Source organism: Acomys russatus, chromosome 10 (genome assembly GCF_903995435.1).
Source record: "Acomys russatus chromosome 10, mAcoRus1.1, whole genome shotgun sequence".
Taxonomy (NCBI): Eukaryota; Metazoa; Chordata; class Mammalia; order Rodentia; family Muridae; genus Acomys; species Acomys russatus.
Window position 1 is genome coordinate 28,154,970 of NC_067146.1, and position 12,593 is coordinate 28,167,562.

The 12,593-nt window shown below is 38.1% G+C and overlaps 1 protein-coding gene across 1 annotated transcript in view; it reads left to right on the plus strand.

Moving 5' to 3' along the window:
- Nucleotides 1–12,593, plus strand: part of Thsd7a (thrombospondin type 1 domain containing 7A) — a 352,216-nt gene that overhangs the window by 214,549 nt on the left and 125,074 nt on the right. Inside the window, exon 5 of the mRNA XM_051151923.1 lies at nucleotides 12,023–12,178. Coding sequence (XP_051007880.1) covers nucleotides 12,023–12,178 — 156 coding nt within the window. The remainder of the gene's footprint in view (nucleotides 1–12,022; nucleotides 12,179–12,593) is intronic.

Below are 12,593 nucleotides of genomic sequence, written 5' to 3' on the forward strand. Positions count from 1 at the left end.
TGTTCATTGGTGACACGCTTGTTCAACTCAAATTGCACAGTCATGTTGGTGGGACATTATTGGTGTAACTTCTGCTGTTACCAGGAGATACAATCTCACAGCATGTTCCCTGATTCTCTGGCTCTAACAGTTGCTTTGACCACTATTCAGCAATGTTCCCGTGGCCTTAGATGCAGGAGTATTTTGTAAATGTATCCACTGGGGCTTGCCTCAAAACCTCCTGAGTGAAGCTGGGAGCAGAAATGGTGGTCCTCCCAGGGAAGATGGTGGTCCTCCCAGGGAAGCATACAGCAATTTATTGTTCAGTACCTAATGTTCAGCCCTGAACACATATGTACAAGTAATGTTATACAGACTCAACAAGTTTTGCTTAGGAATATATATGTATATACAAATGCATATATGCATGGAACAACAATTCATGAAAAAGAGGCCACGAACTTGATATGGGAGGATTTGGAAGGAGGAAATGGAAAAACACAATGAAGAAATGAAAATAAATTACTATTTCAGAAATAAACAGCAAAACAAAAATACAAAGCTTGAAAATGAAAAACTAGTACCTTAAAGGATGCCCGGTTTTCCTTTCTGTTTTAAGAAGCAGTTTTCAGGGCTAGAGAGAGATGGCTCGGTGATTAAGACGTCTTACTGTTCTTCTACAGGATCTCAGTTCAGATCCTAGTACCTACATCAGGTGCCTTACAACATTCTGTAATTACCAGACTACAGGTCTATAGGATCTAATGCCCTCTTCTGGCCTGTAGGAGCACCGTATCCCTGTGGGGCAATCATAACACACACACGCACTCACACACACACACACACACACACACACACACACACACACACACAAGGGGCACTAAAAACTCTCTCTCTCTCTCTCTCTCTTTCTCTCTCTCTCTCTCTCACACACACACAACACACACAACACACACACACACAGTTAAAAATAAACAGTAAAAGAAGATACAGTCTTCTATGTATTTTTGGTTTACAGCAAAGATTTATCAAATGATACAATACATTTCTGATTATTTTAGGCATTAATATAATAAATTCTGTAATAATTTTACTACAAAGACTCTTTTGAAACAATTGCTACAACATTGCTACTACCTTAATATGAAAGTATAGTGCAAGGAGGGTAAATCAGTGGGCTCAGCATGAAATGACATAGATGCAAAGGTCTCTGGTAAGCAAGACAATCCCTGAATGGAATTAGAGGAGTCATAAATTTGTAAGACTTTACAAAGACATGAGCTTGCATAAAGTACCACCTCTTTTCTATAGGTGCATCAGCCCATGAACAGATCAAAAGTTTGCCTAGCCAGATGTGCATGAGCCAGTAATTCATTATGCTTACAGTGCCCTCTTCATAAAGGTCAACAGGCAAATTTTCTTTCTGACCCAAAAACCAGAAACTGGCACTTTTCCTACCTAACTAGTTCCTATTATCTCATGGGCATAGTGAGCTTCACGATTATTATAATGGTTCTTTCTACATTCATTATTATAAGCTTAGCCTAGAACCTATCAACTGAAAGTAGGAGTGAGACTTAAAGTTAACTAATTTAGTTACACAAATGTGCTTGGTTATCATTTTATCTTGAAGACTATATGAGAATGCTAACTTGTCTCTTCAAAGAAATTACATTATTGTTCATTCTGGACCTTTCTGGCATGTTTTGTAATTTTGCTATGGCTGGTAACAAACAGAATAAACTTAAGCACCTTCAATTTTCTTTGAAGTAATAGTGACAGGGAGGAAGGCGATACGAGGGATGTTCAATTATTAAGGTATGTAAACAGTCTTCTAAGTGGTTTACAATTATTTGCTAATTAAGCTCCAAGCCTATGAAGTAAGTACCCTTGTTGTTATGGAGTGCTGAGTATAAGAAGAGTTAATAATCTATATCTATGACTGTCAATCAAATAAATATGAACCTACCTTTTAACTGTCGTGACTTAAACTGGGACTCACTAATATCAAACCAATTTGAAATTGTAAAATGATACCACCTCTCCAGATACTACTTTTAGAATATGCAACTTTATAAAAATTCTAATTGAGTCTCAAAGCCAATGATGTATTAAAGTTACTCTTCTAATGGTGCCAAAAACACTGCAGTTCATGTGTACATTTTCTCATGTCTTCATCTGTTATTTACTGAATGCTCTGTGTATTATAAGCATTATTCTGAAGGCAGAAAACAGAGATGTTAACAACCCAAACAAAATCTCTCTGTCACCAAATGATTTTAAATGAAGGAACTAGCATGTAGCCAAATAAACAAGTACAGAAGATTAAAATTAGAGCTACTAAGTGTTCAATAAAAGTTTACTGAAAAAGGAAAAAGAATCATTCAGTAATGAAGCCAGAGTATCAATAAATATGATTACCAGCTAAGCTGTAGCAGAATGTCTTTCAGAGCTAGTTAGAGACAGAAGACCTATAACATGTGTAATTATTAATATAATACAAAATGTAGCAGTAAATATTCGAAATGATCAGCAAAGCAAACAGTTTTGGCTTCTGTTCCCTGCCAAAATAATAGAACTGGAAACATCCCAACAAATATAACTCTGAAATTTGACAAAATCTGAAAAGTAGCTATTTTATACATTAAAAAATGAACATCAGAGATTGTGTGCATTGTGAGTGGAGCTTTACAATTTCATCTATGTTGTTCTCCTGGAGGTTCTATTCTACCACAGAGAAGGGATGATAAGTGTTATGTAAGAATCAAGTGGGCAAAGAAGTAAAAAAAAAAAAAAAAAAATCTGCATTCTGGGCTGCTGAAGTGGCGGGAGATATCAGGACAAGGCACAGAATAAGAAGATGTACTTTGTATACCAATAAACAAAGTGTGTGTGTGTGTGTGTGTGTGTGTGTGTGTGTGTGTGTGTGTGTGTGAATGACACTCCGTAAGTTCTTGGCCAGATTGCATCTGTGTATGTATAGGAGGACATCTTTGAGGCACAGTAGTGACCTTTGTCTGTAAAGCTAAGACCTAAGACAGAGGCCAATGCTAAAAATATCAGAGTTTGAACTGAAGGAAGGTAAAGGATACTTACTGAGTAGAACAGGGTAAGAGTAAGGACCCTACTGTCTCAGCTAAGTTCAAACAATGAAAGGACTAGGCCTAATGCGAATGAAATAACCCTTGAAATAATCTCCAGGTTCGGTCATTTAGTGTGCCAAATAAACTTAGTGCATTGTAAAGACAATACACCCTCTATCAAGAAAAAACAAACAAACAAACAAACAATCCCCCCAAAAAAAACCTCTAGAAACAAACATCTGAAATGGCCTAGATACTAGAATCACTAAACAAGGACTTTAAGAAACATCTGCCTAAAACCTTAGTTGGAAAAGATGGCTGGAAGAAGGAATACACAGGAGGATGAGGAGGCAAGGAATGTGGAGATAAACAATGCTCCAATTCTGTAATAAACAAACTCACAGATGGGCTTTACAATAGGAGATTAAAGACAAGTCTAAATCTAAGGAGTGTGAAAGAAAGTAGGAATTATTGTTTCAGTAAACGGTAGACTTATTGATCTTGAAGACAGAGAAATAGAAATACTTGGAACTAAAGAAACAAAGCAAAAGGCACTCAGGGTGGTGGGGGTGGGGGGAGAAATAAGTGAGAGGACAGCCAGTGAGTGGCATTAAGATCTGCAATATGTGTGGTGTGACAGTTCAGAGGGAGGCTGGTGTGGCAGAAAACAGATTGGAATAGATAGCACTCAAACTCATAATCAATTTTGTTGGAAAAAATCTGGTTACAAATCTATAAAACTAAGCATGTCTCAAGAAGGAAGCATACAAAAGTAAATAAGGTGATAAGCGGACTGGATCGATGTGTGGCTGAGGATGACCTTGAACTCCTGATCCTCCTGCCTCCTATCTGTTAGGATTACAGGTATGTGCCACCACGCCTGGCTGTTAGTGGAATTCATAGTACTATCTTACTAGTGTGGACAATGGTTGAAGGCAGTGGAGTGTGGTGAAAAGTATTTGAGCCTTGGACATACAGTCTGAGGCCCATGCAGCATACATTCTGAGGACCACAGTTACCACTTATTAGCAATGTACATTTGGTGAAGTTGAGGCATTTCTTTCAGGTTAATTTTCCATGTATAAATATGGACTTATAATAATACATGCTTCATTGGAGTGATGTAGATTAAATAAAATAAGAGGGAAATTAAAAAAAAAAAAAGAAAGTAAAAATCAAGTACAATTCGTACACAGGAACGGAGGTAACAAATGAGCATTGAAATCTTGTCAGACAAAATGGAAACCTTGAAACAATGGAACATATTTTTTTAAAAATATCAGAATTCTCTATCCAGTGGAACTTTTCTTTATTACAGATTATGACAGTCTGACTTCTTGAAAGAATTGACAGCAAACAACATTTGTTATGAAGCACTTAGGAATACACAGAGTGTATTCCTAATACACATGACCTTGGATGATTTATTACATTTCTCTATGAACAAATCAGTGTAATTCTAAATGAAAGAATCCATGCACTGCAGTAGCAAACATGTCAGACATACACCAAGTGCTTATTTAATATGGTCTGAAATATTAGGTAAAGCCAGTGATTGAGAGTGTATTGTCCTTCAGCAAGAATGCTAGATGCAATTCAGAAGTATCTCTTAGGGGAAAGGCAAGCCCACTGTGATCACTGGGACCATGGGACCGAGAATACAGGCCTCCGGTTCTCTATCCTCCTCAAAATATGCTAATTATTATGAATCTATAACCTCCCCCGTCTCCCCTGCTCCAGTGAGTTTCATCCAGTGGAACTAAATCATATAGTCTTGAGGAGAAACTCACACACCATTTTATATTAGTAGCGCCTGAAATCTGTTTGATGCCAGGTGTTCAGACCTTACTCCTGACAAATTAACATGGCTTCCCATCTGTGGTGCAGCTGAGCCCATTGTAAAATGACTCCCCAACTAAAGAAGCAAGCTGACAAAACCCATGCCCAAGAGAGTCCCATGAGGATTCCAAGAATGGACTCAGAAATCATCTCAAAATAAGAATTAGCTAACTGCTTTGGATACCAGCCCCCCCCCCCTTGTGGATGGACCTCTCAACGTTTTACAAGTATTCTTTTCACATTTTCGACTACCTGATTCCTCAGTGAGGCAAGACAGAGGCCTAATCACCATAGTCTATTCTGTTCTATAGGTCCCTGAGTCACTGTGCTCCACAATCAGTGGCTCTTCAAATATTAATTGTGAACGGTATTTAAATAGGAGGCTGTCATTTAACTTTGAATGGCATGAGGCACAAAAAAGCTCAGCCATTCCATTTCTTTGGGTGATATTTAAAAACTCCCAGGATAGCTCTGAGAGTAAATGAGAGGCCTGAAAACTAAGGGTGGGCACCCTTCTCATGGAAATTGATGTGGATTCTCTCATTTTTATTGTCAGACAAAAAGAAAACTTAAATACACAGAAACACGGAACTTAAAATATACAATGATGCCTATAGTAAAATAATAGTGATACAGACTAAAAGTAAAGCTGTAAAATTGCCAGTAAAGTTTTAGAAATAAGTATGATATTTAAATATCATTACAGTAAAGCAGGCCTGGTGGTACAAGAGAATTGCCAGGTGAAAGCCTTGCTGGGTTATTGAGTGACATTGACACACACCACGAGAATTTAGTGAGATGCTGACTCTAAATTTAAAACTTAAATAAAAGGCTAACAACATTGCTAACAACATGCCTTCCTGGCATGTGCAAAGTTCTAGGCTAAATCCCCAACACTAAAGACAAATTGTATGTGTGTATGTGTGTGTGTATGTGTGTGTGTGTGTGTGTGTGTGTGTGTGTGTGTGTGTGCTACCACTGAATAAGAACATATCAAATGTACAGGGACATTTAAAAATCCAAAATTGTAATGATTTGAAAGAGGAAAGGAAAATTAACCAGGTCTAGAATAAGCTGGGTTCACAATATGTACAATAGATGTGGCAAAGGGGCCCAGATAGAACAGTGGTTGGTGATCTATATGTCTATCTGGATCACTTGAACAGCCCTTAAAAATCTTGTGTTCAGGCCTTATTCTAAACTATTACCCTAAACAGGAAGTCTAAGAGAGGAATTTGGGCATCAGTAGTTTTAAAACATCTCCAGCTGATTCCAATGTGCAGCAAGACTAAGAATCACTGTATTATAGGAAGGGCCATTCAGGGATTCAGGGAAGAATGCATCCTTTTCCTGGAGTTCTGTGACTCACAGGCCCCAAAGGATTATTCGGACTAAATAGGAAACACCTGAAACCCAACACAAGTAGAGCTACTCATTAGGAATAAACAGGAACAACGGCCTTAGAAACCTTTACTTCCTCTCCCTCCTTTTCTCGGTAAACTGTTTTTATCCTTCTGCCTGAAATGAGGCTTTACCAGTAAAGCTGGGGATGGCAGGGAAGATTTTTTCTGGCAGGCTTCCAGATCTGCCATGGTTTGGGTGGCTTAGAATCTCCGGCATCATTAGACTGTTGTATTAGCCTGAGTATACTTATGGATCCGAGGAACTCACTACAGTAAGTAAAAATAGGGATTAGGAATCTGGAAAATATCTGAGTCTTTCACGAGTTAAAAAAATATATATAAGTAATATACCCCCTAAGAAATTCCCTTTCCTGTCTTGTGGCCAAAGACCATGGTAAGAGGCTTGGCACTGCTGTGCACAGAGCAGCTCTGGAGTGTATGATATTTTCTGATGGGTAGGATGTAGTCACGCAGAGCTTTATGGCTTCCTGTGGTTCAATTTAGGGGCAATTCTCAAACTGTTTTGAAAGAAGAGTCTGAGTATTACTTTCCGGGGATCATCTGAAGTGCACTTTCCTAGATCAGTCATCCAAAAGGAGCGAACCTGTGTTTTAGAGCTACGATTCCTCGGAGTGCACTTCCTTACTTCTGCCACCTAACCATTGCCTTAGGTACTAAAAATTGGGAAAGCACTGTTGCAAACTTGAGAATGGCTCATGAAAATCCTGACTGTGCCTCATGATTTTCTCACGTGTCGAAAAGCTACACTACCACATGAAGACAGAGTCTCGGCAACATTTGGTGTTTGTTTTGAAGAAATCCCTATTAGAGCTGAAATGATTGTAGTGTTTTACTGCAATTTTTTGAAGACGCCTTTGCACACACTTGACAAATCCAATGCGAGTGGAGGGAACATTAGCACCCCTCACGCTACAGCCTAACAAACGAGGGACATGGGAGAACAGGGTTTTCTGTTGCTTAAAAATAAAATGTAGTATTTGGATCTAACTGCCAGTTCAGTTGGCAGATACCAAAGGGGTGGATTAAACAAACGTAAAGCAAAGCCAGACAAGAAATGGAGGGATTGCTATCAAGAGTGGTATAGAACGGAGCCCACTGACACACTGAAAAGAGGTGTGAGGCAGAGAACCACCCCAGCCTAAGAATTTTAAGCACCTGTGTGGTATTTTTTCCTATTTCCACTGGTCATGATAGGGAACATTGAAGGAGGTCCGTAACAGGCCACAGCGAGTAACTATGGTCATGTCCTGATTCATCACACAGAACTGTATCATCTAAGTGCTTACAGAAACAAAAGTAGATATTTTCTCTCACTGACCCTGTTTCATAAAAGATAAGAGCACTTATAAACATGAGATTTTCAAAATACACATCTCTACGGCAATGCCAATCATCGTTAGTATTTAAACCTCGCACATTCTGTCAGCAGCTTGACTCGGGTCTCCCCATCCTACCACACAGATGCACCATCTGTTGCTGCTCTGAAAATATAATTTTTATGCTTTTAAATGGGATACAATGTAGAGCAGCACGCATAAAAACCCCCAACCGAAATCTTCCAACACTTCCTGTTAACACAAATTTCCACTTATAATGGTCCTAACTGAGAGAAAGGTGTTAATAGAGTCTTTAAATTAAAATAATCGGCTCACAATATGCATGTTATCCACAAAATGACAGAGTATTAGCATTGAGAATGTTGAAGGTGTAAAACCTTTTTAATGTTAGTGATGAAAAAAAAAATGGAGTATCTAGTCAGACAAGATCCACAGTGGGCTCCACACACTTTCTGATCTCCCTCAAATGCAGCTAGGCAAATGGCAGTGCATTTCAGTCTGTTAGGGCTACTAGAACAAAGTTCCACATATGAGGTGACTTACAAAACAATGTGACATGAGACTAGATTTCGATGCTCTTTTTGGCTGGTAGAGTACCATTGTGGAGGACAAGAGATACAGACAGGTATTAGAAGTATTTTCAGTAAGACAGCATGAGACAAGTGGCTTAGTCCCAAGGCTGATGATGGTATCAACAAAGGGTAAATGAAGGGGGATTTGCTGAACAATTGTGATAAAGAAAGGAGAGACAAGAGCAGCTCCAGAGATTTTTGTCTAATGATCTCATCCTTAGATTGACTGACTAACACTGACTTGTTTCTGCCTTTCCACTTTTCATGTTAACCTGTCCATTGATGTTTCTGTTATTCAGGCCCTCCTAATACAGCTGTGTTCTAGGGGGAAAAAAACAACTGTTTAATAGTAAGCATCCTCATATTTTGCTTCTTAAAATCTTCCGGTCTCCTCTTCTGTGGTGTTTCCTGAGGCATGGATGCAGCAGCTTTGATATAAGTATATCTGCGAGGGTTGGGTTCCCCGCTATATATGATCTTACGCATTTGCTGTAAGAGAGCGTCTTTGATGAGAAGGAGGAGCTACACTTACCTGTGGGTGTAGGGATAAGATTCGAGATGTAATAAAGAATTATGCTGGCCTAGAAAAAGATTAGTCGTGGGTTCTTTTCTAAGGTACATGGCCTCTCTAACCCCGAGAATCAGGTCAGGTTTCCAAGGCCTTGAGTAAAGGTGTGATGAGTAGCACCTATAGGCTTTCCTCTGTATTTTCTAGTTGGGTTATTGAATTTTTAAATTCCACATTCATTTCAGTTTGAGTTATCTCCAAATTTTCTAAATATTTATTGAATCCCATCTTCAAATCCTGGATTGCTTTCATTATTTTAATCATCTTTATGCTTGTGGGTTTTTTTTGCCGGGGGGGGGGGGGGGGCTTACTTGAGCATTTTTGTTTACTAAGTGGTGTGTATCTACTTTAAACTTGAAATTTTGATGATTTTTATTGTTCATTTCAATGACATATTCTGGAGTTCATATAGGTAATTACCGTCACCAGACACTTCTTTACCACTAATGGATTTGTAAGGGGAGATACTGGCCTGGAGTTTGGTGGTAGATCTGGATGTCAGGTGTACACTGAGAAAGGATTGGGCAAACTTACCCTCTTGGTTCCTGTCACAAAATGTGCAGAACCTGGTTTGGTGGAAAGATTGCATGCAGCATACAATGTTCCTGTACGTTGTGGAAATTTGGGTCCAACCAAGATAGATCCTGGAGGTTGAGCACAAGCATAGCTATCCATAGTAGGCCAGGCCACTGAATCTGAAACTCTGAATGTTTCTTGGGGATTGGGAAATGTGAGTAGAGGGTAGAATCAAATGGAATTAATTGTTTAGATGCTGACACAAGATATGCATAGCCTGGATAAACGCAGAGGTTTGATGTGGTACAGTGAGAGTCTATAGGTGGTAGATTGTCTATGGGGTCCTGTCCAGAGCTTTAAATGAGCAATGCAGAAAGAGGTTGCCAGACTAGGCCAGGGAACTGGGTATAGAGCTTAGGTTAGATGTGATACACTCTTCAAACTCACATTTACCTGCAATGTCCAATGTCAGTATTCTGACTATGGTGTTGTAAAATAGTTTTGTTCACATCTTACCATAATAAAGTGGGTATAATAGGGACAGGGTACAATTATCTGAAAATAAACAATTTAATTTGAAACTCATATGTTGATCATTTAATAGAAGTAGAAGCCTTACATTTATTTCTTACAAGGACAAGTTTCCATTTAAAGGGCTCTGAACACATGAACCCCCAAAATATTTCAGACCTACAAAAGTGTGTTACTCTTACTGTGTGTTAAGTTTTAATTTTTTTGATCCCCAAGAAATTCAGACACAGTGACTTCATGAAGCACGGACTGTACATTGAATTATGTTGAAATAATTTGGCCAAAATAAAGAAATCAACAAAAATAGTTAAAAATACATTAGCCGAATTTTGTCTGAGTCATGCTACAGACAAAACCTAAGTGATAAAATTACACAAATGATAAGTGGCCTGCCTGGAATTCGGATTTCAGTATGACAATATAAAGCCAGCATAAGACACCAGTCATCTAATAAAGACCTATATAAATCACTGAACAACTGTAATAAGAAATTAAGACATATTTTAGAAACTCAAGTGATATTTGGAATTTACATCATGTTTACAAGAAAATGTACAACAAAAATTAACGAAGGCCAAGAAGCATATACAAACCCATATCCTTTCTCTCTGTATCTTTGATTAATGGACAGTTTTATATGTAAGGTGATGTCTATTAAGTAGAAGTCACTTAGATATATAATCTTAGCAGCTGAGCAAGACTAGAAAGTATTTCACACCAACAATATTGTCTTAAGCCCTTATTTAACACTTCCTATCCTAAAGGTCCAGATTTTATGAAGAAGTTTTCAATCCCTATGAACTAAACACACACCAAAAAATGAACTTTTAATAAAAAGAAAAAGAAGTGGACACACAGTGTCCCAACCTAGTAAGGTAGGAAAGAAAGTTCACAAGAGCCAGATAAATGGGAAGATTGTAAGACTGTGTCTCCTAGAAATGTCAGAAGATATACATATAAAATCTCACCAGCATGTTCACCTAAACTTGAGCTGAACAAGGATGACCCCACTAGACATGCTAACATGGATGGGCAAAACTCAGAAGGCCTCAATTCTAGACAAAGAACTACAGACAATTAAGGAAGACTGTGGAGTAATAGGCTTGCCAAAGAAAAAGCATTCCAACTGCTTATTCAACACCAAAGGATCAGCCCTGAAAACATGTGTGTGTATGACAGTACATATGTGTGTGTATACATATATATGTAATATTATATAGATTCAGCAGGCTGAATTTATATATTTAGGAATATATATAATGAAAAAAAGAGACTGAATTTGAAAGAGCTATTAATAGTAGAAGAATAGACAATAGATAGTTACTAAACACAGATAATTTTCTTCTGTCAATTGGGGCTTTATATATCTTCCTGGCTCAGTCATCTTAACCAGTAAGTATAACAAATTATATATTATATATGTATGTGTGTGTGTTTGCATTAGCTGTCAAATGTATGTATATACAAAAAAGTAATTGACAGTCATCAAACAGAGAAAAAGAAATGATCAAAGAGCAAACAAAATTTAGTCATACTTTATTAACCAACTTATGAGTAAGCATAACTAATTCTGTTAGGCTTCTTAGCAGCTCTTAGATTTGTATATATTAAGATAATAAGGTGGACAAAATATCTGGGAATCATTGCATCAGCTTTGACCCTGAAAATCAAGGGTAACACCATTTGTTTGTCTTTCCCCCTATAGCCATGTGGCACCTCTGAAACAAGCAGAGCAAAGTGCACAGGAGATTGTTCTAGCAGGACCTAGCTTTTTTTTCATGTTTAGTAAAGCTATGTCCTCCTTCCTACCATGCTTAATGCTTTAAAGCGCCATTCTGTTTAGAATTTGACTATAGACGTTTCGGGTTTACCTGAAGTATCATTTGGCTAATTAGGAGAGTTGCAATTGTTTTAGTAATTTTATGGCCCATTGGTTACAAACTGAGCAATCTATCAGACCTCTAGTCCAATTTTATTTGATGATGTAGTACTCTTTCTGTCACTCTTTTCAGTCTCATTTTATTCTCAGGATGTAGCAGGGTAATCTTGGGATGATGTCTTGGTAACACATCTTCAGATTCTCTCCTCTGTCTATACATAAGAATCATGTTTTTGACCATAACATCTGCTTTTGTCTAATTCTTAAGCAATGCCTGTATTTTTCTCCAAACAGCTTCAAAACCAGTGGATTCAAAATTATGTACTGGCCCTGTTCCTAACACCACACAGCTTTGCCACATTCCTTGTCCAGTTGAATGTGAAGTTTCACCTTGGTCAGCGTGGGGACCTTGTACTTATGAAAACTGTAATGACCAGCAAGGCAAAAAAGGTATGCAATGATGATATGGCCTGTTTAAAACACTCTCCAACTGAGGCAAGCTGGGAGCTCTTTTTAAGTGATGTCTTGTGCTCCTTGTCTGGCTTGAGATTTTCTAGCTCTTGTGTATTCTGTCAAAACTGCCATAAGGTCATTTGAACAATTGTCATGTTGTTCTTAGAAAGCATTGTTTCTTTGTAGTCATTTACTGTATCTGTCACAATGATCCATACGTTTGGGGGAAAGTGGGCGTGGTGCAGAGTACTCTACAGTATTGTCTGCATGTTGACCTTTTGAGATTCCTTATGTTAATCTCTATCCTCTGCAGAAGCTTCTCTGGTGAGAGCTTAGAGATCCATTATTCTATGGGTTCAATGATAAATCATTAGGAGTTATGTCCATTTAGCAGAATAATATTTTCAGGTTC